The following is a 27,238-nucleotide window of genomic DNA, read 5'->3' on the forward strand; positions in this document are numbered from 1 at the left end:
CCTGGGGAAATGCACTTAGATGTAGGATACATATGTATGCACTTGGAACTGTGCATCAACCTGTTGCCCAAACAAGATCTTTCACATCTTTGGGAGGCAGCATTTTTATGTCAGCATTCATTCCCTTTTAAGATGCTAGATCAGGAACTTTGTACAGTCAGGTGTACAGTCAGACCGGATGCCCAGTGTGGACATACAGTACATCTTCATATCCAAAATCATACCCCCGTCGCTCATTCTTCATATCCATTTGGCGTGAGATATATTTTCATTGAATTCTTCCTTTAAGCCTGTTAGGCCCAGATCTTGAACAAGGATAGACAAGTGCAAACACAGACGTGCTCCCAGGGGCTGAGGACACCCCTGGGGTCACAGTGTACTGAAGAGGGACATGAGGGGCAAGGACATATGCCGAGGCATTAATCTGCTAATAGGAAAGGAGCCTCCAACAGCTGGTCTTGCGCCAAACTCCCAATCTTAATCTTGTCAACTTTCCATTCAGCTGCTCTGACTGTGGGCCTCAGAGTGAACAACAGAGCTGTCACAGGGAGAAAATTGTCCATGTTTCATTGTAAGTGTCTTGTTAGAGAGAAAGTGAGCGTGTGCAACTGTGGTGTGCATGTGCTTGTTTGTGCGTATGTGTGCCGAGAATGATGAGTCCCCACAGTGTGCAGCACAGTGAATAACTTTTTTTTTTTTTTGCATCATTTCCCTCTTCCTCCTAAGCATAAAAACATGAATATTTAAGACTACATCAAACAAGCATTCATGAAATATTAAAATGTTCGAGAAACAAGAAAAGCTTTTATCCTCTCTCTTATTCGTATGTCTTTTCTAGCCTCTCTCTTTTGCTCAAACACACACACACACACACACACACACACATGCTGACACACATGCGCATTAGCACCCCCGGAATTTACCCACGGGTAAGAACGGCACACCTTCCCACTTGATCCACTCTTCTGTAGTATCAGCATATTGCTGCATTAAATAGAGGAGGCAAAGATGCAGGAAGGTTCAATAATTTACCCCGGATAGAATTTCAGGCAAAACACAGTTACTGTGTTAGAAATCTTGGTTTGTGGATGTCATGTTGTACAAGATGCCCCACAGATGTGTCACGAATCAGAAGGGTCTGTGCTCTGCAAGAACTTTGCCTTTGGTGGAGTTATCCTCTCATGTGCATCCTGTTCAGGGAGATCGTTTTTGGCTGAAAGATGAAGCACTGACTTGTACCAGTCAGTTGTGTATGCATTGCTGTATGTTGACAGGGCAAACTTAATCTGTGGAGCCCTCTCCTTCCCTGTCATGCTCTCTCTTTCTCTTTCGCCCTGTACTGTACCTCTCTCTGTGCCTCTCTCACTTCCTCCTAAAAACACAGCAGCCGCTCCAAGCAGATGCTGCTGTGTTTTTAGAAAAGATCCTGTTAAGCGTGAATTAAAGAAAAAAAAAATGTTGTGTAGGGGTAAAATTTTGCTCTCCCTTCACCCACGATGCTCCATGCTCATAGCATAGCCAACCTATCGGTGTTATTTCTTCAGTTTGGTCCTTGTATGCACTATTTGGTGTCTCCCCTATGCTAACTTTTACTTAAATATGTCAGTCTCAGTTTATCTTGAGCCTCTCGTCAGCAACACTGTCAGTACTGTCCTGAATTAATATTCAGTGACTGTAATGCAAATTGTAAGTGAACCCTCAGTTTTATGAGCAGCACTTGAATTGACTTGTTGGATTATGCAAAAGCTGAGGTTATATCGTGTGTGTCTTTGTGCAGACCCATGATGTGTTTTGAAGGCAGGAGGAGATTAATGGAAGAAAAAAAAAAACCCATAACGCTGTACGGCACATTGATTCTGTCATTTCTGCTGTGGCTGTTTCATTTATGCATTTATTCTCATGCTTGTGTTTGCAGTATTTTAATGCACTCTCCGCACAGTCTAGTCTTTCAACCTTATGTAGGACAGGATAGGGTAAAATAAAAGGATTAAAGATGATGCCAATGGTTTTTTTTTTCTTTTTGAAGGGAGCCTCATTTTATTCATCTTGTTTCTCGTCCCCTTCCCGTGGTCGTCTCAGTCAGTGCATGCCGCTTTAGACTATGAAAGAAAGATCTCTGGGAGCGCGGTCATATTGTAGGCTAAATCTAATCAAAAGGAGAAATGCTTTTAAATGTCTTTCGTTCCCCTGGGCGAAACATTTGTGGGCCTCTCCACCCCTGCCAGTGTGTCCTGCCCAAACTCCACCGCCACTAGATGCAATTAATATTGAGCGGATACCCAGGCCTGCACTCCCCTCATATAATAACAGCGTTAGAACAAAGGTTAATGCTTTGAATCTAATCTCTGTCCTCGTCATTTTCAATGGAGTTGTGATGCAAGCGAAAGGGAAGTAGAAATGTTGAGGGGGGGCAGCAGGTCTGGAGAGATTGTTAGTCAGTGGGGGGGCTCAGACAGAAGCTAAATTAATTACTGGTCTCTATAAATTTGATGTCATGTCTCATTTTCCCTAATCCTTCCTGCCTTTCTCACTTCCTAACGGTGCTAACAGAGAAGCTTGGGAAGACTAATGAAAAGGCCTCTTAGATGCTAATAGCAAATTAGCCCTCGTGTCACTTTTGGAAGCTGTGAGTGGAGTGACTGTGACTACTCAGTGAGGCGGCGGCCAGACTGCAGCCTGGACTGCTGCTGCTGCTGCCTCCCACACACACACAAGCACAAACACACAAAAACACCAGAGAAGGAAAGGTCAGCACTCTTAGAGATTATATAAATTTTAGACAGTGTCTGTTGTTTCTTTGACTCACACAATTTTCCCTGATTCTTTGTTGCAGTAATTGTGCGTTTCTGACACACAAGCCCAGATATGACTATTCCGAGAGACAGTTTTCTTTCTCTTGGGGGGGATTTAGTGGTTTGGAGTATGACTAATGAGCTGGATCTAGTTCCATCTCTCTTTGCTGCTGTTTTTAGACTGGACTGGAGTCAGGTTTAACAACTCACTTGGATTATTGTCTGATCAGGCTTTAGACACAAACATATTGAGTCAAAACTCGCCTGAATAAAACATCTTTTTTTTTCTGGAGTGTCCAAACAGACAAAAAAAAAAAAACACTTATTGATGGGGCTTTGGATCCCAGAGACAGCGTCTGTTTTAGTTTTCAAACTGAAGAATGTTCCAAAACATTTTAGTCTCTCCCAGAAAGATACAGTATGTCAGCAGTAGCATGCAGTTTGTGTCTCAGTGGAACTGAATTATTATGCTAGCAACAATGTGACTTTCTGTTCTCTGTGAATAAATGACTGGATGACAAATGTCTTTAATTTTTGCCTGCTTGAAGAGCCGTTCACGTATCCAAAACATGACACAATTGCACATCTGATGTAAAAAATGCAGCAAAAACAGACTGCGGCCAGTTGTGTTATTATTTTACAACTGCGCCCTGACAAAGGGAACGAACAATCTGAAGTATTTATGGGTGTTCTTTTATTGAGCTGCAGACCGACTTGAGTAAGTAGCTCTCTCTCCTTCTCCTTTTTCTCCCTTTTCACTTCTTTCCTCACACAGCCAAAGAGAAATCCCAGCGCTCTACATGTGTGCTGTTCACTCTCACAGCAAACACAAGAAATAAAATATTGAATAGAAAAACAATAGTTGCTCCTGAGAAGGCAGCCAGCCAGAGTGTAACATGTGCATTTATGTAAAACTTATAATCCAATTAACAAGTACAAAAAACCCAGTGATCACTCTATTATGGGAATACAAAGGAGAGAAGTGCCATGTTCCGAAAACTACTCATGTGGAAAAAATGCAAATGGCGTGAAATGAGTGTGTCTGGTAATGTGTTTGTATAAAGCCTCATGCTGTGGCACTAGACTGGAGCCCTGATCGTTCTCTTCGTTACGTCTCTCTCTCTCTGCAGGCATACTTCCGACAGGGTGTTGCCCTTCAGTACCTTGGTCGCCATGCCGACGCACTGGCCGCCTTCGCCTCTGGGCTGGCCCAAGACCCCAAGAGCCTACAGCTGCTGGTGGGCATGGTAGAAGCCGCCATGAAATCACCACTACGAGGTAAGACATGTAGTAGCTGAATATGTTTGTTTGACACTGGTACACATGAACACGCTGTCAACATTCAGTGTCTTTCTGCTTCACCATCTCCACATGTTTTATCCTATGGCTACCTCAAAGCCTGCCCCCCGAATAATCCTCACACTCCGTCAGTCAATAAGCATGTTAGGGTGACTTTACCTGTCATTCTGCAGGCAGGCCCATCTCTCTGTCTCTCTGTCTTTGTGACTGACCGTTGGTGTCAAGTACTTACCTCTGGACTCTGAGGCCTGAAGCCTGCAGCTTCAGCATATCTTATTGTCATTCAGGCTGATCACACACACAGATAGCCCCTTATCTTAATGAGCATCCAACACTAATGCCATTGTCTGTGTCTGCCCCTGTGTAAGCCTTTTTCCTAAAGCTGAGTGGATTTATAAGTAGTGCATTCAGGCCAAGATTGTTACTAAAATGTGTTTTTTTTCTGTTATGCACTATTATCTGTTGTATCAGCTGAGTGCAGTGACCTGATTGTCCATGAGTAATCCATGTGGGCCAGCCTAATGAGGCTCAACACAAACCTGGCAACAATTTTACTTGGGATGACCACTGCAGAGGATTTAATATGCCTCAGATCTGGAAGGCGCTGACTGCCAGCATAGACTGAGTCATCCTGCTGTCTTGCTTTGTCATCACCTGTTTTGCAAACTGTGCCTTTTAATCAATGTAGTCTTGTTTTATAATCCAACATTTACTGAACTGTACAATGAGATCAGTTGCTCTGAAGGGCTTTGTTGTGTGAGGAATCTGTTTTTCTTTGATTGATTTCATACAGCGCTCCTCTGAATATTCTTGTGCAAATGCAGAAGAAGAAGAAAAAATCGCAAAGAGAATAAAGAATGGAGGACCCATCTGAGCGACTCTCAGTATATAAGCCTGTCACTGGAACCAAAACAAGAAAAGGGTTTGGGTGTGAGCCCAGACCCTTGCATCATGGACCAGAATGGGTCCTCTCAGTAGGGGAAAACCAACATTTAGCCCTAGCCATTTAATCTCTTAATTGTTTACCCTATTTCCCACAGTGCCAGGCAACCATCAGAGGACCTAATCCAAGGTGTGTTGAGGAGAGGTAGCTAGGTCAGAGGATTAAGAGCAATGATCCTCTCAGAAGGGCTCCTGGCACAGGGGGACGATAATCAATGTTACGCCAGCAAACAGGGAGGATAATCAGTGTTACTCAGCCAAAGTCCCCTGATAAGTGAAAGGTAGGCGAGCGTTGGAGAAGCGTCACAGTCCTGCCATCCGTGTTTATCGGCCACATGGCACACTCATCCCAGGATTCAGCTTGTTGATTACCTGTCCTAGTAATTTAATTAAACAATGGATTGTGGTTTCATAAAAAGCCTATATATACATTATGTCATTGTACTAAAGGGTTTTCAAACTGCTTGTTTTGTGCTTGTAAGGACATCATGATGACACTAAAAAGCTGTAATCCTTTTGTAATTACACTTAAATCTCTTATACCAGTTTGGTAAACACTGCTTTTTTCCCTTCTGTGTATAAACTTGCCGTGTTGCCAAGAAAGAGCTGATTGTATCTAGCTGTGATTGCAGTGTTCACTTATCTCAGTCATTTATCTTACCACAAACATCTCGACACACTCTGATGTTCTCAGTCCCAAAGCACCTTTGTGTTTATTTTTTGCCGCCGAGCAAAGAGATCCAGCTGATGACATTCATACCTAAATAGGCAAATAAATAAATTAGAATAGAGGAAGTCAAATAATGAACCTGGAGAACAATATCAAGGCATATGTCTTCAAGGACTCAGTGTGTTGTGAGTTCATCAAAGCTTGCTTTGTTTCCACAGTAAGTTTAATATTAGATGAATAATTCCCAAAATCTTACTGTGTCATATGCAATTCAGCCCTTTGTCTCTGACACACACACTACCACTCCTCCTTGCACAGATCAAGGTCTCTACTCATTAGTGCAGGTTTGAACAGCTGTTGTGCTCTCCTGTGGCTCATACTGTAATTCCCACAACAGAGGACTCTCACACAAGTGGAAACTGGTGCAATCTCACCTCCCTCTCCTTACTGTATCTCTGTCTCTCCGTCTGCCACTTCCGATCATCCTGGCAGCAGATTTTCCTCCAATATCAGCGTTCTCCATCTGTGCCATTGAATGAGCTGTGGGAAATCAGCCTCTCGCAGTTTTATATATTGGAAGCTGTGTTTTAGTATGTATGCATTCACATGGGTAATATTCGTGCTATTCATCCTGCTCCAGTTCTGTCTCTCATTCAGCTGCTTGGGGCCAGAGTGTGTGCAAAGGGTCCATTGGTTGTTAATTATTGGATTGTTTTCATGCGAACGCCGACTAAAAGGGGTATTTCACTTAAAGATCCCCTTCAGATAAACCATAGAGGAGATGGTTTCACAGTGTGGCAGTTATTGACCCCGGCTGGATCATTTGCAGTTAAAAAGATTGTCCTTTAACTGGAGGATCTGGACCCTGTGTTCATTAGCATCTGTCCTGCTGAGGTGCCTTTGAGCAAAGTGCCTTTGACTCTTAATCACTATACGCACCAGAAGAGCTGCTACGTAACCCTGAAATGTGATCTCCTTGAAGAGAATAAGGAAGAAATTTCTCTACAGAGCTCAATTTCATGACACATTCTAACTTACATGATAAAATTATATATTTTTATTATTTATGTTATTTAGATTTTATTGCCAGCAAATCCAATGAAACAACAAAAATATCACCAGCCTGATCTTTTCGAGAAGATCCTGTGTTTATATTGTCATAACCACATACACCATGCATAACACAAGCCATGCTGGTTATAGACATTTATAATTATAATAGTCTTATTTACCAATATGGTATTAGTCATTAACATAAATGTTAGGAATGTTTAAAGTTTCACGGCTTCACCAGTCCCACTAATGATACGTCAAACAGAGGAAGGAAAGTGCAAGATTTATGTCTTTAATCCGTGAAATGAAGTGGAAGGCAGAATAACTCTTTTGCACATTGGTACATATGCATATTTTTTCCCACTCTTACAAGACAAAGGGGGAGAAAGATACTGACTGTAAGGGGTGGAATGATTCTCTTTTAAGACTCTGTTAGCTGTGTGCATGACAGTGAGGGCGAGGTTGTAATTCTTGCTTCATATCTTCATACAAACCTCAGTAAACACTAGCTAAAGCAGTTGACTTAGCGTGTGCGCGCCTGTTTATGTGTGGTGTGTGAACCAACACACTCCGATGTTGTCATAACTACCTGTTTATGAATGCAGCAGCCATGGCACCTTTTTAAAAAAGCATTCTCTCAGTGTTTGATTTATGACTCAGCGCTCGGTGTCACTCTGAAGGCAATTACAAGCTATGAATGGATATTATATGCACGCACTGTCTCTGTAAGCACGACATTCTGCCAAGTGCTGGAACACAAGCGATGCTCTTGAAAGAGCATCATCAGTTATGCTTTTGAGTGCTTGTGTGGGGAAGCATCTCATATTGTGTGTGCGTGCGTCTAGGTGAATTAGCATCTCTGTGTGTTTGGAAGAACTATTGAGTTTGTACAGATATTGTGACTGTGTGCTTGTTGCGCCTAAATGTTTGTCTAAACAAATTAAAGTTACAGTTTATGAAAGCTTGCGCCTTATGAGAAAATGCAGACTCGACACGCAGCCACACAATAACACCATGTAGTCTTCAGTAAAGCACTTTGCCCTAATTAGTAGCAGCTCTGCTTGAAATATTTGCAAATACAAGGCCATGAGATGCACTCCTATACATGAATGCAAATATATACTGATACATAAATGCATCAGAAGACACACACGCACACATGGGCGTGCCCCCCCCCCCCCCCCGTTGTTCAATGCTGGTGTCTGCCAGAGGGCTTTGTAATCTGAAGGGGCTGTGGATCCTGAATCCCACGCGGCCACACCATTGATTTATGTCATTGTGTGCATTTTCAGCCTCTTCAAAGGTCACCTTGTGTGTCTCCTTTACTCTGCATTCCTCTGCTGCCGCTACTGTTGTGCATTAGCTGCATTAGTTTCCCCGTCACTCTTTTAAACTGTATTTCAAAAACCCACTCAGCCCTCTGTATTCTCTCGAACAACCATATCAGTTGACACAAAGAGAAAGGCAGAAATATAATTTCGCTGTGTGGTTTGTAAAGACAGTCTAAACTTGTGCCATTTTTATGCAGCGATGTCGGAAATTGCCTGAGATTACCCCAGTCTCAGTGGATGGAACAGAAAAATGGCTTATATGTTGAGTTATTGTCACTGAAAGCCGTCACTCAGCCAAGCTACAGGCCATGCTTATCCAGGCAGACAAAACACACCCATTACTGGAGAAAAGCAGAAGCTGAATTCAGACAGCAGTCATATCGGTCAGCGTAGGTGAACACATAACACAGTTACCGCAATTAACGTCAGATATTGTTGTCAGTTACCATGTCAGCGCAAGGTTATGTTGTGGCATATTTTGGAGTCTGTTTTTAATCTCTGTCTTACTCATGTCCCTCCTGCACAGAGTCTCTCGAGCCCACCTATCAGCAGCTGCAAAAGATGAAGCTGGACAAAAGTCCCTTTGTGGTGGTGTCTGTGATTGGCCAGGAGCTGCTGACAGCAGGCCACCACACAGCCTCTGTTGTGGTGCTGGAAGCCGCTTTGAAGATCGGCACATGCAGCCTCAAGCTCCGCGGCTCCGTCTTCTCGGCCCTCAGCAGCGCCCACTGGTCCCTGGGCAACACCGAGAAGAGCACCGGCTACATGCAGCAAGACTTAGAGGTGGCCAAGACCTTAGGTAAGAGGCCTGAAGTGGGGAAGATGGATTAATCATTATATATTTATCTATTCAGTTTATCATTGCTTTTTCAATTAATCACATTAATCATTTACTCACATTGTGTCCCAGAGCCTAAGGTGACATTTTGATTGACAGCTGATTTTGTCCAACCAACATCAAAACAAAACTGACTTTAAATTATATAAACCAGAGACAATTAGCAAACCCTCACTAGCCAATGTTTGGCACTTTCTTGATAGACTAATAAATGATCAAAATTATTGCCAATTAAAAGATTATACTTTGGTTTATGACTAAAGCAATGGCATCCCCATCAGCCTCAGCTTTTTTGGATTGTGCTAATTAGAAAATTTAGCATGAGACCACACTAGACTAAGATGGTGAACATGGTAAACATCAGCATTTTAATATTGTAAGCAAGTTAGCATATTAACGCTAGCATTTAGCTCAAAGCACTGCTATGTACACCTTCACAGAGCAGCTAGCATGCCTGTAGACTCTTAGTCTTGTTCTTGTGTATTTCAATTAAGGCAGAATACCAGTGTAATTTCTAAATGTGAGTATAGCCATGTCGTGGGGAGGAAATAAATCACATTTTACTTAACTGGTAAATATTCTCTTGCTAATATAGGAAGTGGAGGGAGGGTTCGAGAGAAAGACGGTAAAGGAAAGAAAAACTTAGGAAGGTAAGATAGAAGGAAAATGAAAACAGAGAGTAGCACTGACTGGCTCCACTCCTCTCACCCCCACACTGTTTGACACATGACTGGGCAAAGCAGCTGGAGATAAGGAGCTGTGGTTCTCAGGTGGAGCACAGAGACTTGTGCTTTGCTTTGGCCCTGTCTGTGGGGCCTCTCTGTCAGGCAGAAATAATAAGGCTTTCCCCTCTCACCCTCTGGAGCATTGAGATCAACACTACCAGCTGTCAGGGAAGCCACTCTACTGTGGAGAACATATAACGGCCACTTTCCCTTTTAAGGGAGCAGTGGCATGTCGGTGGCATAGATGTGGTTCATCACATCACTGTTCGGCAGTAACGGTGGGATGTGAAGTAAACACCGGTTGCTCTGTAATCATGAAGGGTGTACCGTAAATACTCTGCTTTGGTTTTTCCCCTCCAGGTGACCAAACAGGGGAATGCCGTGCTCATGGAAACCTGGGCTCGGCATTCTTCTCCAAGGGAAACTACCGTGAAGCGCTGACCAACCATCGCAACCAGCTGGTTCTGGCCATGAAGCTAAAGGACAGAGAGGTAAGAGGCACACACAGGGTGGACTTGAAAGCAGTTACAGCAGTTTTAAAATGGATAGAGCATGCTAACTGTCATTGCAGAGGACAATGAACTGAGGTTACAAAGTTCTTTTTTTCTGAGTATCTTATCATGTTGTAGGGGCGGGATTGTGCTGTGCCCAGCATTCTTTAGTTCTGGCTGTTTAGAGGGTATCTGAAGGAGGAGTGTGAAGGACACAGAGATGCTGCTGCTCTTTGTCTATTTAAAAAAGTGGGTGTCAAGTTGGTGCAGAGAACAGATGAAGGTGATGGGGGAGGAGAGAGAGTGAGGCAGTTGAAGGAAAGGCCAATAGGATAGCCTGAACAGCTGGTTCACCTTATTATCAATGCAAACCATTTATGCAGATATAATGCAGATGTTTAATTGGTCCATGTAGGACTAAGTCTGGGGCTTTGGAACATAGGCCTGTTGTGGAATGTAATTTACACAGATTAAGTTGTTTGAATGTGTGGAAGAGACAGAAAAAAGAGGGGAAGAAGAACATGAAGGAGAGGGAGAGAAATTAGTTTCTTTACTGTTCTGTGCCCTCTTTCCCTCCCTCACTCTGTCTCCTATCTCTCTGTCTCTCTCTGCCCGACCTCTGCGGTCATTGTTGGGGGGTGACAGGTGCTTGTTCCAACACAATTTCCGTCACACAGGGAGAAGAATGGCCTCCGTTTCCCCTTCATTCCTTATCCTCCCCACCAGGCCGACGGGCCTGCTTGTTTGTGTTGCCTGATATCAGGAGACATTTAAACAGCCCAGTCAAACACAGCACAATGCACCAGGATGAAACTAACAGCTGAAGAATGAGGCCAGAGGCCCCCCTTGACATCTCTCCCTCCCACAGTTTGAGGATATGTGGAGAGCAGAAGTATTATTATGAGTCTACAAATGCCAGTGCCAAAAACCTCTGTCATGTCATGAGGTTAGAGAGAGAGAGATGGGGTGAGAGACGTAAGAGGACGCAGACAAGGTCCTCAGTCTGCTCTGAGGGTTTGACTGCTCTGTGCATGGTTGGCTGTGGCAGTAATTGGCCGACCAAATATCTGATTGAATGGTTGAACTTGAGAGTATGCGTGCAAGTGTGTACACTGTATCCCTCCTGTCATATCCTATACTTTTATGAGTTTTTCTGTACTTAATGACATTTAAAGACCTCACAGAGTAGTATCAGTATATCTATATCAAGCTGCTATATTCCATAGTACACCACATTTTCAACCACCGAGGCCCATGCTGCTCACATGTTGCTTCTTAGAGGAAAACAGTACCCACACTGCACCCCCATGCTCACACACGAATGACAAATGGACCACTCATGAGTACCAGAGTGTCCCACTGCCCATTGGAAGTCATTAAACACCACTAATAGTTGCATCACATACGAAACGTCCTCATTGGCCCTTCACGGCCCACCCCACTGCCCCCCGCCTCCCTCCTCGTGTTCCTCTGAAGGCCCCCTAATCAGAGTCATATGTGTGTCACACCACCTGGTCTCCCTCAGAACACACTGGAGCCTGGCGGATAGCTCATTACGGCTGCCCTGGTGTTTTTGTTTCTGATGTGGACTTTTTATCTGGCCTTTCTGAAACTGAGGTCACTTCCTAGAGGCTGGGGACAGGATGTTGTTTCTGACTGTGATTTCCAGTGTGCTGCCTACAGTCTGAGAGTGTGGAGAAGACAGAGAAGGGACTTAAACAGAGGAAGTGGCATTGACTCCAGTTCTCAGTGATATAGGGATTTGTGCCATATGTGACTTGATTGGAGTGCACTGCAGTTGCTGAGAATTTCCTTGAGTGAAATCATATACATGGTGAAATGTTTGATTCAATAAAAGGACCTGGTGGACCATGTGGCTTTGATATGATGTGGGGGTGTGGGTTTTGATTCTGTTGAGCTTCAGGTTTTGATTGTGTGGGTGAAAAGCTTGGAAGATGATAACAGAAACATTTAATGAACTCTATGAACTTGATACAGCTGTGTGTGTGTGTGTGTGTGTGTGTGTGTGTGTGTGTGCGTGTGTGTGTGTGTGTGTGTCTGTGTGTGTGTCTGTGTGTGTGTCTGTGTGTGTGTGTGTAACCAATCCCAGTCAGGTTTAATCTTGTCTCCTCACATTAGACAATATTGCCACCTGTCAAAGAAGATTTTATTAGAAGAAGATATTATTACCTTTATTTTTGTAGTTTTTAGGCCATCACTCCTACCTTTTCCAATAAGCTTGTACTCATTATGTTAATTGCTGACATCTGTATTAGTTAAACAGTCAAATTTCTGTTGTAAATCTCCATCACACCGACTTCCAGGTTCAACTTTGACCTGCACTGTTCTTAGCTTATGAGTTGCTGTGGGGGTTTGTTACTGACATTTTAGAATCATTTGATCGTTCGTGGTTCTTGCATTGTTGAACTTCCCAGGAGTATTGTCACAGCAATTACATTGATGAATAGAATGTTATCATAACTGGTGATATGGCCAGAAAAACACAGAAAATATGATGGAGTTGTAATGAACTGGATTAATCCTCTCAGGAATTATCACCTGATCCCTTAAAGGTGGCATTAAAATATTGTGTTTACCACAAGGTAACATCTACGTTCGTGTCTACATCTGCTACAGTAATACTGATACCAATACCAGAACTAATGCTAAGTAGTATTGTAACTCAAAGCTCTGGATTTCCACAACAGTTCAGCTTCTTGTCTCTACTGCAGGCTGAACAGTGGCCCGTGTGAGATAAAGGAGCAGAGAGAGACAAAAAACAGAGATGAGCGTCCTCTATCACTCAAGAGACAGTACAGTACCTTGGTCCTGTTATATCAGTGAAGGAGCCGTGTATGGGATCTCTTTTCATCTTCGAATAATCTCTGCTGAGGCTCTTTACAGCACAGTCCAGCATAAAAGGCAGGGTTAGTGTTGGCCCCTTGCCTGTGGCTGAGCAGCGGACTCTGTGACACCAATAAATCGTCATGAATCTGACCAGGAAACTCATCTATAAAGACAAAAACTAAAAAAAAAGAAAACAAAACAGGAGGCAGAGCTGGGAAAAGGCTCAAAGAGTGAGTGCTCTGTCATCCACGACTGGGACTGGGAGCTGCAGTCCAAACCAGTGAGGTCATAGGCTAGCGTGAAGTTAGTGTTTTTCTTTAGCTCGTTGCCTTTTGGAAATATCCTTAGCAGATTTTCAGCTGTCATATATACTGCAGCTAGAACATAAACACACTCTCTAGTCTTTCTAGCTGTGTGTGTCTTTTCCAACTTTTGTTTTCGTCCCAGTTTCCACACCTGGCTTTATCCAAGGCCCACCAGTAACAGTCTTTAACAAAGGCCTTCTCTGTCATTTTGAAACAAATCTGTTAAACTGGGTCTTTCCTCTCCATACTCCCTCTCCTGTCCCCTCCGTTTGTCTGTGACGTTTTCATTTTAAATAGTAGGTTTAAGTAGAAGGAGGTAACCCCTAATTTGGGGTGTGAGTATTTAGGAGAAACTGAGGCGGGCTGGCAGCGGTGCACTCTGTAATTATGTCTTGTGTGATGTTAAAAAGAGTCTCCGCCGCTGACTCCCCCAACCCCGAGTTGAAGTGGAAATCACGATCAGGAAAAAGTAAAAAGGATGCAAACAATGTTTTTTTCCACAGGCTCCACAGTTCTACTCTCTTCTGTCTCCTACCGCCATCTTTTTCTTTTTTTCTTTTTTTAACTTTGGCTTTGTTTATCTATGCTCTCCCTCCCTCCCGCTCCATCTGCCGAAAGGAATTTACTCAAACCTTGCCCCTCACTCTGAAAGTGACACGGACTATTTCATCATGGGTGTTTATCTTGCTGCTAGTTTGGGGCTGTATGGATCCTGCTGGACCCAAGCTGGTATAAAGAGGCTGAAGACTGAGAGATGAGCCTCTAAATAAGGGGTGAGGACGAGGGCTAAGCGTGGGTGTTCCTCTTGTCAGGGTCAGGGTTTGTCAGTGTTTGTCAGCACTCTAGCAGAGGAGGGGATCATTAAGGAGTCATTAGGGTATGGACGTGTGCCTCCGCCGCCTTTCATGGGGCTCATGCTAATAGAGGATGGCAGAGGGTGGGACTTGGCACCCTTGTCTCTTTCCTTTAGCCTCCACTGCTTTGCTGATTAAGACTGAGGATTTGGGGATGATTAGAGGGGCTAATTTAGCTGAATGGTAGGGTGGGAGCAGTAGGAGAGCAGTGTCCGACTAAATAAAAGGCAACACTTGTCTTGCTCACTGTGCACACTTCATAGTACAAGGTAGAGTGCAAGTGGCTGTTGATGTTACTTTTCTAATAAAACCACTATGAGCAGTACTACACATACAGAAGTACCTGCCTCCTCACCTGCACTGCTCGACTGAGGCGCAGAGCTGTCCATGGAGCAGTAGCTCTAACAGCATGTCCAGCCCGCTGTGCCTTAATGACACACAGGCTCTCCTCGGCCCAGTGGTTTAGAACTGCTCTACAGCAGCTCGCTTAGCCATGAATCATGAGAGATGGACGGCAGGCATCAACCAATGGGCCATGACCAGAGCTGGGAAACAAGGATTTGTGTGTGTCTCTCTGTGCTTTGTGTATATGTGTGTGTGTGTGTGTGTGTGTGTGTGTGTGTGTGTATAAATGGAAGCACACATCTGTGTTCCTCCTATCCGAAAGTCATGTGAATGCATCACGTCCTGTACATGTGCATGTTTGTCTTGGAGCATTTCAGTGTGTTTGCACAGAACTATGAAGCACGTCTCTCTCAAGAATGTAGGACTATAAAATGTATGTGTGTAAAATCTGAGATGGTCTCCCACCTTATGGGTTTGTTTGAACTGCCCTTGAGATTTATTGCTCTTGATTTGATTGTTGCAGCACATACACATCATTTTAACAAATCAGCAGATGTGCTTGTGTGTGTGTGTGTGTGTGTGAGTGAGAGAAAGCTTGTGTGAAGGTGTGTAAATGTGTAACTGATGCCTGTGGCTATGATTTGTGCTTGTAACGGCTGCAGTGTAATGGTGTATGTACTGACTTACTGTGTCCTGTAACATACCATTGACCCAGAACATGGAGCTCTGCGGCGAAATCAAGGATCATAAACATGTATATCCTCTGTGTGTGTGTGTGTGTGTGTGTGTGTGTGTGTTTGTCTTTGCGTTTGTTTGTGTATGCGCATGTATGCAAACCTGTGTGTGCGCTGTGTATTTGCTGCATTCGAGGTGACGCAGCTTTGTGTCTTCCCCAGTGGAGCATTTGGAAGGCTGTCAGAGAGATGAATGACTGCCGTTATATCGACTACCGCTCTGCTTCTCTGCCGCCCCCCCCTCTCCCTCCCTCCTTAGTGCCCCATGCTCCATCTCTCCTCTCCCCTCCTCTGCCCTTCCACCTCACCTCAGCCTTCTTTCTTTTCTTCTCCTCTACCTTACCCCCTCCCCACACCTCCTCCTCCCCTCTCTTCATCTGTTTTTTCTCCTCTCTACCCATGTTTGTCTTATCCTTTCTGTATTTTACAGAATCTCAGGCCATGTCACCATACTTTGTGGGAGAGTGGCTCTTAGAAAGAGGAGACACAATCCAGTTTTACATGACTCTTCGCCATTGTGGGCTTAGATTTTTAAATTGGCTCTACAAAGCTGAATGTTATGGACTCCTACTTGAAGCATCAATACACAAGCATCACAAGCCTTGCTTCTTATGCCACTCTAACAAATCCTTACTCTTGTACCACCGCAGTGCCTGTGTAGATTGAACTCCTCACAGTTGGGAATTTGAGTAATTTGTCTTGAATATTACACCTTGTCTATCTTTCTCTCCCTTGCTGCTCCAATCAATGGCAATACAGGGGGATAGATTAGATAACAAATAAACAGTGACATGGTCACAGGAGACTCCTTCGCTTTCTGATACGCTGTTGTGGTGCGCTATATGATTATAGATGACAACCAACAGACATATAGATAGTGCTCATCAGAGGGAGGAGGGGATCCAGCAAGGCTCCCTGGGGTTTCTGCTACACCACAGGACACTGAGTACACCATACAGATCGTAATCATTAGGAAAATCAAACGTCCGATCATTAATCTTGGCAGAGGGATTTGTTGTCACACGGCGAGAGGGATGAAGACGGAATGTGCCAACTCATCCTCTCTAGACAATGGCTGACGATAAGGGATGGAGCCCGATTGAAGGCGTCAGCCGGCAGAGCGTTAGTTCACATGGCCTTGATTGGAATGAATTGCATGTCTGCGGAACCGAAACACTCCCACCTCCATTTCTTCCTAGTATTTTGAGTGGTCCCAGTTAAGGTCTCACTTTCTGGAAAGCTTGCAATTGGTCCAGAGAGGCTGGCTAATGTGTTGGCTCTCAATCTGTGTGATTAATTCATTATCTGATCCCATCAACGCAGTTCTTATTACTGAGGTGGTGAGTCACTTTCATTGAAATTTTGATCCCTGCCATCAGGGCAATCTAAGTGTTTCTCACTGGTGACAAAAAATGCATCAGAGTCCAGACTTGGGGCAGACCTCCCGGCTAAACCTGGCACTCCCTCCTCCTCCTCCCCTCTGGCCTGGGTCCAGCGCAGCCCTGAACCAGACTGGCCAGAGAGCCATTTAAAGCTCTGGAACTGCATCCCTTTCTCCAGCCCGATCAATAGTGGAGCTGTCAGCAAGACGAATGGAGGCTTTAGGAAGTCCATTTTAATGAAGGAGACTGAGAAGGAGCAAGGGAAAGAGAGGTACTTGGAAAAAGGGAGGGCCACTGAAGGTGGTTATGAAGGAAAGGAAGGAAAAGGGAGAGAGAAAAGGAAAGAGAGAAGCGGAAAAGCAATGTGTGTATGTGTTTATTGAACCTGTGTGTAGAATTACGTGTGTACTGTGTAATACTGTCTCCTGTGACAAGGGTTGAGGAGGGGTGGACCAGGTTGATTTAGCTACAGCAAGACCTATTTCTAGCTCAGCAGTGTGAAATGGCTCCTTAGCTACAGTAACTTGTAAAGCACACCCCAACACAGAAACCTATATTAGTGGACTGAGGGGATTTCATCTGGCCTGCACACCAGCACCACATCAAGTCCTCTGGCTCATGAATCATGTCAGCAGCTCTGTGGTAAAAAGATATTGTTGTGACAAGGGAGAGCTACAAATACAAAGCAACTCCCCCAACAACTGCCCTCAAGAACACACCGGCTTGCATCAAAAGACTTGTGTACATTTGCATTTAGAAGATGTCCTGTGAAGCAGACATTTAACTTGGGATTTTCTATGTTTTCAGACTGTTTAATAGGCATTCTGAGCAGATACCCTTTGCCTTGCGTCAATATGGAGAAAAAGGCTGCATGCTAATTGGTGATTAGGAGCTGAGGGCAGAGGTTGGGCGCAGCCAGTATTGTAGAGCAACTATGTCCTCTGGGCAGTGGCCTGGCTAAACTCTTGTTTCACTCATTGGAGCAATTACTGGCCCTGATTAGTCAGTGTGACTTTGGAAATGATTGTCGATTTATGCATATTAGCCAAATGGCCATAATAGTAAGAGCCCTACTCATCATGCTCAGTACCCTGATAAAACCACTGACATTAAAAGAGAAAAAGATGAAATTGGCAAAGGGACCCCAAAAAAAGACAATGTGTTTTAAAAGAAGCAACATTTAATGTCTTCCCTTCTTACCTGAGCTGCTGACCAATATGTTGGCTTTCTCTTATGTTTCCCTTCATCAGCTTCTGATGCTTCTGAATAATAATTACTCAAAAGTAAGCAATAAATGATTGAATAGACAAATCAGTAATGTGTGTATCATTCCTGAGATGATGTATGTATTGCTTGGTTTTGTATCCTGATTCCTGTAACCAGTGTTGACATTAAAATCTCATGGTGCACTATATTTTGTTCTTCCTCCACGTCCTCCTGCCCCGCCTCCGTCTGTGCTTTCCCTTTCTCAGATCTTTAAAGAGTGAAGTCAAAGATAGGAACCAGATTAGTCCTCACCAATCGGCCATCTGCAAAATAGAGATGAACTTGTCCTTAGAGATTAGGTGAAATTCAGATGGTGTGGTGGAGTTTCAGACTAGTCTGTGTGTGTGTGTGTGTGTGTGTGTGTGTGTGTTTGGGAAATGGTTTCTGTATTATGAGGGAACAAGGGGTCTCCCAGGGAGCGAGAGGTCAGCGCAGCTACAAGCTTTTGATGTTTGCATTATATATAGCCGCAGCACACACTGGGATGTAGGAGACAGCATTTTTGGAGAGTGAGGAAATGGTCTCCTGCAAGACTCCCTGACATCACGCCAAAGACGGGGATTATAGCTCCTCAGTTCGGCTGGGCTGAAGCCTCCTAACAACTCCTATACACTGAGACTCACTTCCTCATGCTGTCTCTCTCCACTCTCATCTTTAGCTTTTGTCCCAAGTTACAGCACTGTCAGCATTCTTGTCCCTGTGGCACAGTATCCAGACCTTCCCCACTCTTTCTTGGACAGGAGCCCTGTGTCTGTATGAGGAGGTGGAATGTGTCTTTGTGGAAAGCGCTCAGAGAAAGCAATAAAATGGAGAGAAAATACGAGGCCCCAAGTGAGTGAAATGAAAGTACTCCATCTTAGGAGAGGACGGAGGCCTACGGGTTCTGTTTATACTTGACCTTGCAGCACACACAGTATGGTCTCTAAATAACAGTCGAGACAGGCCTGAGCTGGCTACACATCAACCTCAAAAAAAAAAAAAAAAGCTCTTGAATGTGTTGTCTTAGATAGAGAAAGAGACAGAGCAGGATCCAGGTTGTAAAATATTCAGTACAGGGCTCAGAGGTAAAGACTGCTCTGGTGTTTTATTGTAGCCAGACTCAATTTTGAAAAGTTAGCAGCTATTGCTGGTGCTGTCAGCAGATTTAATTGCAGCTATTGGTTTTTGCTTGTGGCAAGGTGTGGTCATTGGTCATCTCAGGTTGGAGGAACGTGGTTCATTCGTGGTGCCACTCGCGCACACACACACACACACACACACACACACACACAGAGAGAGAGAGAGAGAGACTCAGAATTGCACACATACAGTGAAACTGAAGGGAGATAAGTGCTGTTCACTGAGTCTAGACAAGGGCGTAGGTTTCATTGTGAATATAAATGCTGTGTAAATTACTGCTATAACTCTATTTAACTTAATGTTTTGTTTTCTTGATTGAGACCAAATACATTAAGATAAACAATGTATTTTCGTCTATACTACAAAAACTAGTGCACTTTACCGTCTTCTCTTTGATTGCTGCTCAAATCTAACATATTTTTAGGAGAATGTAGGAAAGAAAATCCAAGTTTAAAAAAATATGCACACTACCCGCTGCTGCTCGTGAAGCTTATTGGTATGAGTGCATTTTAATAACTGACGGTGACTCAGAGGAGAGTATAAACATTGTGATCAAGTGGATTTTGGCGACTTTAAGTATGATGAAATGATGTTTGAGAGATTTTATTGACTGAATTAAATTGAACTTCTGAAAGTGGGTTAGCAGAAACAGAATTTTGAAAAGTGAGGAGGGGACATGTCCCTCGGCGGAAATTGTGCCCTTGACTCTAGAAGTGATTCTTAGGTCTGTAATGTTCCTGCAAAATGGCCATAATTGGTTCACACAGTGTTGTGTATCAGATTTTCTTCTGCAGATTGCACCCAGCTGCTTTTGTGTATTACGTTATGTTCTTGTGGTGATGAAGAAAGTGCTGTTGTGCTTGTGTGTGTGTGTGTGGGTGTGTGTGTGCGTGTGTGTGTAATGAGTTGGGCATTTGTGAATATGTGCATGGGCACGTTTTTGACTTCATCACCATTCAGAGAGGCTTAGCGTGATTAGAGTAGTGTGATCCTCTGAAGAGTTAATGATGAGAGAAGCAGTAGCTCCACAGAGGCCAATCACACACCAGCCTCTGACAGCATGCAGAGGCTTATCTTGCTCTATGTATTGTGTCTCTGTCTCTCTGTCTCTCTCTCTCTCTCTTTGTCTGTGTGTGTGTGTGTGTGGCTGTGGGTTCAATGCATGGCTTTTAATGCGTGGGAACATATGATGGGATTTCAGCTATAATTTCTCACATGATAATGTTTGTTATCATCTACCCTGAACACCATTGGAATATGCATGATTCCTTTGTCTGGATGTTTGACATTTTGGGGTTTATGGACATACAAAGCAGAATCCATAATCATATAGCTTCATTATGCCAGCGTCAGACATAGATCTAGCGCAGGAGGGGCTCTTGGTACCTTCGGGTCTAGTTCAGGGCTGCACAGCACACTGAAGAAGGCCAATGGCAGTTTTACCCCTCCCCTCACTCCAGGGGACTGACTGACAGGCTTAATGACACTGTCGGGGTTACAACACGTCTCCAACTCATTTTCGAATGTGATTGAAGTTCGCAGTGGGTAGCTTTTCATCAGTGTTGAGCAGACAAAAGGGACCTTTTCAGTGTTGTCTTTGTATGTGTGTGCAGTTTGTGTGTTTGCACATGTACGCCTGCCGCTCTGAAGAGATGCACAAGAGAAAAATCACTTTATGGTTGTTATCCAGGCTATGTCGGAATCTCACGTTCCCAGAGATGATGAGTTTTGTATGGGCTTGTCTCCAGTGTGCACTACCCTTGTTTATTGCAAACCATATATATGCACTGATGTACTTTCAGACAGACACTGAGCAGAGGAGACTGCACAAACAGGATTTTATGTCTGGGTCAGTGTATCATTAAAGCAGCTCGTCTTTGTGTAGTGCTTATTAAGACTTATTAGAGCAGGAACTGCATTTAAAGAGAACAATGTCAGTAGTGGACAGGTATAAGAGTAATGCAGTGTATGGGAAGTTTTATGTGAAGTACAGTCTTATTTAGTCTCCAGTGTACGTAGGAGTGTGTCCATTGGCTGTGCTGCTCAGCGGACTCTTGCTAGGCTCCGGTTACAGTCCACCTCAGTTTAGGCCTGAGCTGTTCGTTGCTGCAGATGTGGGATGAGTCATGTAATAGTTGTTGGTGTTGGCTCAGCTGTATTACTAAACCCCCCCCCCCCCCCCCTCCTCCTTCCCACCCCTCCTTTCTCATTTCCGCCCCTTTCCTCGCTCTCTTTTTCTGAGGTCCTCTACACTAGCCCACTCTCCTTTGTTAAGCAGCAGTTTGGTTCGTTATGGCTGTGAAACCTGCATCCTGTCACCTCATGGCAGCGTAAAAGTGGCCTGCGACTGCTTCATCACGCCAGAGTGAAGAGGCCAATCCAACGCAGACAGAAATCCACTTTGTTAAAAGCCGCACTGGTGTTTTTGTTCTTTAACGGTGGAAGGAGAATTCGAACAGTGCTGATGTGTCTGCTTTGAGTCAGCTGACATCCTTCGGCTCTTGCTCAGCTTACAGAGTCCCCTCCCCACACCTGGAGCACCTACTTTTAGCTGCAGTGTGTCCTCAGTGGGGAGAGTTTAGCAGAGCCAAGTGTTCCTCCTTCACTGGCAAATCCCACTTCTTACATTGCGTGACCTCAACACAACAGGCATTCCAGAAAAATCAGGCCTTCAAATTCCAACACAGTCCCTGCAGAGTGTTTGGTAAACATGTTCCCCTCTCTGCTGCTCTCGGTCTCTCTCTAGCTCTGCCTCCTTCTTCCCTGAGAGGCCTTTTTCCCTTCATGTATCATTGTCCATTAGGATGTATTGCTCCTTCCTCCTCAGAAAGCTTTTGCGTAAAGGAGCAGAGACAGATGTGTGTTTTTGTGGGCACAGGATGTGTTCTTGGAGCAGAAAGCATCTCTAAGCAAATGTGCATTTCCGTTGGCTCAGCTGAGATGCCCACTTAATTTGTGGCTGAAGGGCTGTAACAAAAGCCAATCACCCTTCCACTCTGGCTTCTATTCTGCCAGAGGCGAAAGATACAATCAGGGCCCCTGCTAGCAACTATTTACCCTCCCTGTCAGTCATAGTCCTGTGGCGTGTGCTCACAGCTGGAGGCACCACTGGCAGGTGGCCCAGCATCTCCTGAAAAACGTGCCTCAAAAGCAGCGATTATTTCCCGATTGTCCCTTCCTGTCTCATCCACGCGGCACCCGATGCTGCAACTTGGCATGCCCTTGATTTCTCATCTGCCATCCTCTTTATCTTTCTGTCTACCTGGTTGTCAGTGGTCCATATTACCTGCAAATGAAAGGTATCAGTGCAGCTCTGCTGTACCGTCCTGGGAAATTTTGGACTTAAGGAAACTAATTAGGCAATTCTGGTTTTGATCCTTCTGCCTTTACACACACAGACACACACACGCATTTAAAACAGGGACACAGTCGCCCCAGGAGGCACATGTGTCTTGGATGGGACATGGAAAGGAATGTTACTGGGATTTGGTTTCCATCATGCTGCACTAAGGGAGCTTACCATCCTCATGGTCTTAAATCTCTGTCGCAGTGGGAGGTAGTGTGTGCGCACATGTGTTTTTCAGCGCGCACGTGTGTGCGTGCATATGTGCATAATGTGTTTATGGATGTGATAATACAGCCCAGCAGTAAGATCCTCCTTTTAGTCTTTATCAGGCACACCAGTTCTATCTGCCTGGGGCTAAAGCGAAAGACCCAGCGGTGCTGAAAGCATGGGGTTAGTCTGGTGGGGCTTGGAGGAGCCACAGTCTATGGAGCAGTGAGGTACGAAGGTGCTCTGCAGGGACAGCCCCTTCTTGATGCTGTGTTCAGCAGGCTGCCCAGGCCACAGTAGCCACCCTCACCAGGCTTGTAATTACATTTGGGGAATAAAAGCACAGAGGGAGGAAGGGATTTAAATGGTTTGTGTGCTATGCTGGAGGTAGAGCGAGGGGCTTTCGCTCTCTCAGCTGCATGTCATTGTGGATTTATTTGCCCACTACTTCAGAGTATGAGTCAGTATAAGGCATGATTGAGCTGGCTATTTAACTTACAGGTAAGAGATGGGAGGTTGGTCTGATGGAGGTTTTTTTTTTTTTCTTATAGATGTTGACTTTCCCTTTGGATTGAATGGAAGAAAATATTCAGTCGCACCTGGTGGGGTACAAGTTACATTACATATAGTCTAACTTGATTTGTCAACAGGAGCACCTTTAAATTCAGTCAGCATGCAGAACATATATTTGTAAACTCATATCGTTCCCTCACAAAGGCTATCACATTTGGTTTCCTCATGTTTTTTATGGTGAATATGCTAGCAAACAGTTGTTTATTGACACATCCATCTGACACAGAGCAATGATAGCATTCATTTGGGGTTGTGAGCTGTGTTTCTGTTGTGGAGAATTCCTGGGCAGGTAGCAGACAGCGGGTTTATTATTGTTGACAATGGCTGCCGGCTGCTGCTGGAAACAGGATCCACGGGAGCAGAATCTGTGGGCCAGAAAACAAAAACAATGAGCTAAAAGTTAGGTGATAACTCTCTGTGTGTTTATTACCACAAACAACACCATTCACACATGGTCACTTGATCCATATAAAAAGTCGCTGATCAGTGGAGCTGTAGGTATCTTGATGAAAATTGGATGTCATGCAGATTTCATTTCCATCTCTCTTGAGTTCAGGCGATCAAAGGTGTCTCTTATTGTTGTTTGTGTTGAAATGATATGGATATCTGTTGTTACAGCTGCTTGCTAGCTGGTAATGAACTAAAATGTTAAGAGCACTTACTGTATGTATGCTCTGCACACCCTGCCCTGGGTGGTTTCAGGGAGGATGGTGTCAGACCCTGGACCAGAGAATAATTGTTTCAAATTCATAATTGAGGCAAAAGCACAGCGAGACTTGAACCTTGCAGCCTGTGGCAGTCACCAGTTTATTATGTTAACCAGGAAATGGGAAAGCTCTGTTTCACCTGTGCATCACGCCTGTTTCCCCAGTGTTGACCTGATACTAAGGTGAGATGGGTGGAAATAGATCATTCTAAAGATGGGTAGTATTTTTTACAACTCCAGAGCTATACTCTCACTTCCTCTCCACAGGTCTAGACCATAGACTGTATATAAAAGACATTTTAAATATTTGTTAGACATGAGAGGAAAAGACTGAGAAGGTGATGAAGGTAGATGACTCATCAAGACTTAGTACTTGTTTTTATCCCAATTCTCTCTCTTTACTTCTTTCAAGACTGATCTACTTGAGATTCAGAGAAATTTTGTGAATCTCACCTTTTTCATATGACAAAAGAGAAACGATTCAAACCAAAGCAATTGAAAGCGGCCATGTATCCTTCTATTTCACAGAAATCTGATGCAGTCTAAACCCATTAGGCATGAGTTACTTGTGGCAACAGATAGATCAGAGGTGAGCCACACAAAGGCTCTGTCTCTCCTCTCAAAGAGAACCGTGAGGTGCTGAGAGTCTGGACATTTGGTTGTCACTCTTCATTTCTTTCATTGTGTCAGGCTGCTCCAGGCAACAGCTCTGGCTAGCTCATATTGATCTGGGTCCTCAGACCTTAACCTGTGTTCTCTTATCTCTCCTCTTTTCTCCTCTCCTCTCCTCTCCTCTCCTCCTCTTTTCTCCTCTCCTCTCCTCTGCCTCCTAACAAATGGAATTTCTCATGTACCATTGAAAAGGGTCGGACTATGTAGTCCTATATGTCAGGCCTGATTTGTCTAGCTGTGTGGGCTGACAGGGATGGTGCCTCCCATCCCTGGGCCTCCAGAACACCCTTGAATAACCCCCGCCTCCTGCGTCCTTGGATTGACTCCCCGACTTCCTGCTGAATGCTCTCAGATGCAAGTGGGGGCCTGCAAGCTATGCTATATTTGGCACTGTGTCCTCAAACGCAGCAGGAAGCAGTAACAACAGCTAATTATCTTTTAATGGATAGACTTTGAAATGACGTTGTTTCATCAGATGTTGCTTCTTTTAATCTAACGTTAGAGTCTTAGGGCCCTGTCTTACACTCCCACACAACCAGTGCCCACATAGTTTAAATAGCAAATACACTTGTGCCCATCTGAGCGCCCATGGGTGTGTTGGTCTTAAAATGAGGTGTGGTCAGCTGCATTGTTGGTGCATTGCTATCTTGAGGCAGTGGGAAGCAATTGCGCGATTGACAAACAAAAACCTGGTCTGAAGTCAGTGGTGGTGCATTATCAGGATAGTAATATGTGTTTACATAGGCAGGTGGACAACACACACACGCTCATACACCTGTTGTGCACAAGCAGAGTGCGCTGAAAATGCACTTCAGATGATGTTGGCGTTACGCAAGTGAAACATTATAATACAGCACTCTGATAGTTGGAGCATTTGTTGTTGCATGTTGTGGTTTGCTTAACGTTGCCATGTGTTATTTATCTCTTTGACCTAAATGAGGCTCTGCAGAGAAGCGTTCTTTTGCACTACTTGATAAATATGCCGAGATACATAGACTAAATTTGTCCACAGTTTCATGATGAAGCGAAACTTCATTCACGCTTTTCATAATCTAACGCTATGATTTGTGCTGTTGGTTCTTTGTAGAGCTGAGCGCAGCACATTGATTCGCTCGGCCCTTCATTACCACTGACAGAGCTGCTGCATGCGTGTGCCGAGACTGGATGCACTGGACATTCACAATATGTATTCAACTCACCACAAATAGACTCTAATTCTGTGTGAAACACTGTACCATTATAATAGCAATGCACCAAGGTGCAAGCACGCCGGCTTTTAAAGGGAATGGGAGATGGCACTCTGATTTGTTTACTGCATGTTTTGGCCAAAACAAACCTATGATTAATTGAGAAGCTAAGTACGCTTTTGAATCATGCTCCTGGTGCAGCGACCTTTTCTCTGACCGTCAAAATAGAAAAAAGTGGTATGGATATGTCCTAAATGCACTTGCACCATGAGCTTTGGACTGTTAAAATAGAGCCCTTTGTGTGTTGCTCATCCCACCTGCATTAACTGTTGATCTCTGTATATATGTAAAGACTTCAGCTCCCAACAGGTAGCTTCTTTTGGATCAGTTCAGTCATTTCTGATCACATTCAGCAGTGTCACTTTAAATGCCTGTAACCACTATTAGTGTTGCTCTAGACAGCATCCCTCTCTGCTTTGACCTGAGCTTGAGGCCTTGCAAAGTGGCGAACCTTGATGTTTACCTCAAACCTCCCCTGGAATGACTTTCAAACACCACTGTGATTTCCCCTTCTGTCACCACAAGGTCTCTCAAGAATTGATTCCCCGAACCAGCAGGCATCACACAGCTATGCCCATGGAGATTTGACTTTAGCACAGAAATAAACAGCAGCCCCATGCAGCCCTTCAAGGCTTCGTTCTGATTTAGAGTACATTAAGATTCATTCACAGTGCCCTGCTTCCCCTGTGTGCCACCTCTTCAATTTCCTCTTCAACCAGACTTTAGATTCATGTGTTTATATCAGAAGGCAGGAGGGCTGTTTTTCCATTTGAACAATGCTGACATCCTGTCACTGGGGACAGGCGCTGGGACTGAGGTAGAGGCTGTGGGGGCTGGAAAGGTGGAGCCAAGCTCCAGCTCAGTTACCGTGGCGCCCTCCCTCTCTTTTCCTCACTTAACATTAGGCCACTTCTCTAGACCTGGTTTTGTCTCGCAGTGACAGAGAGAGGGAGCTTGAAATATCAAAACCCCACACCACTTGAAGGGAGCAGTCAAATTTTCCACCAACACCAATAGAGACTGTCAGATCCAATTTTACTCTGTGCCTCATGTGTTTCTTCCTCTCGGCAGCCTGTTTGCCACTAGTTCACACAGTATAGCCTCAGACACACAGACAGTTACTGCTTAGAGCAGAGATGCCCCAGTGTAAATGCACAAATACATGCAAATGCAAAAATGTGGCCACACACACACACAAATGGGATCCATGAAGCTCTGGGATACATTTGGCATATTTGTGTATTACTTTCTGTCTCCGTGTAAGGATGTGTGAGTGGATATATACTGGGTCTCTGGAGTAACCACAAATGGTCCTGGCACCATTGCACAGACTACCCACAGATCAGACAAATTTTTTTCACTGGCAAAAGCATCGCCTGCACTGTGGCTTGTCTGTATTAGTTCACTTCATGTGATGCTGCATGGGTGTTTTGTGTGACTGCGTGCTTGTTTCTGATTTTAGACTATGTTTGGATGTGTGAGTGTGTGACCGTC

General features: G+C 44.3%; 1 protein-coding gene across 4 annotated transcripts in view; it reads left to right on the forward strand.

Moving 5' to 3' along the window:
• The window catches only part of LOC139623874 (tetratricopeptide repeat protein 28-like), a 166,168-nt gene that overhangs the window by 98,105 nt on the left and 40,825 nt on the right, over nt 1-27,238 (forward strand). For 3 of the 4 annotated variants that reach the window (XM_071482478.1, XM_071482479.1, XM_071482480.1), the window contains 3 exons: nt 3,923-4,070; nt 8,614-8,886; nt 10,011-10,141. In XM_071482478.1, coding sequence (XP_071338579.1) covers nt 3,923-4,070; nt 8,614-8,886; nt 10,011-10,141 — 552 coding nt within the window. Of the gene's footprint in view, nt 1-3,922; nt 4,071-8,613; nt 8,887-8,979; nt 9,576-10,010; nt 10,142-27,238 lie in introns of those variants that run through there. The other variant, XM_071482481.1, reaches the window with a different exon arrangement.

Source organism: Trachinotus anak, unplaced genomic scaffold, assembly GCF_046630095.1.
Source record: "Trachinotus anak isolate AG129_WGS33_773 ecotype Australia unplaced genomic scaffold, CSIRO_AGI_Tana_v1 ptg000008l, whole genome shotgun sequence".
NCBI lineage: Eukaryota > Metazoa > Chordata > Actinopteri > Carangiformes > Carangidae > Trachinotus > Trachinotus anak.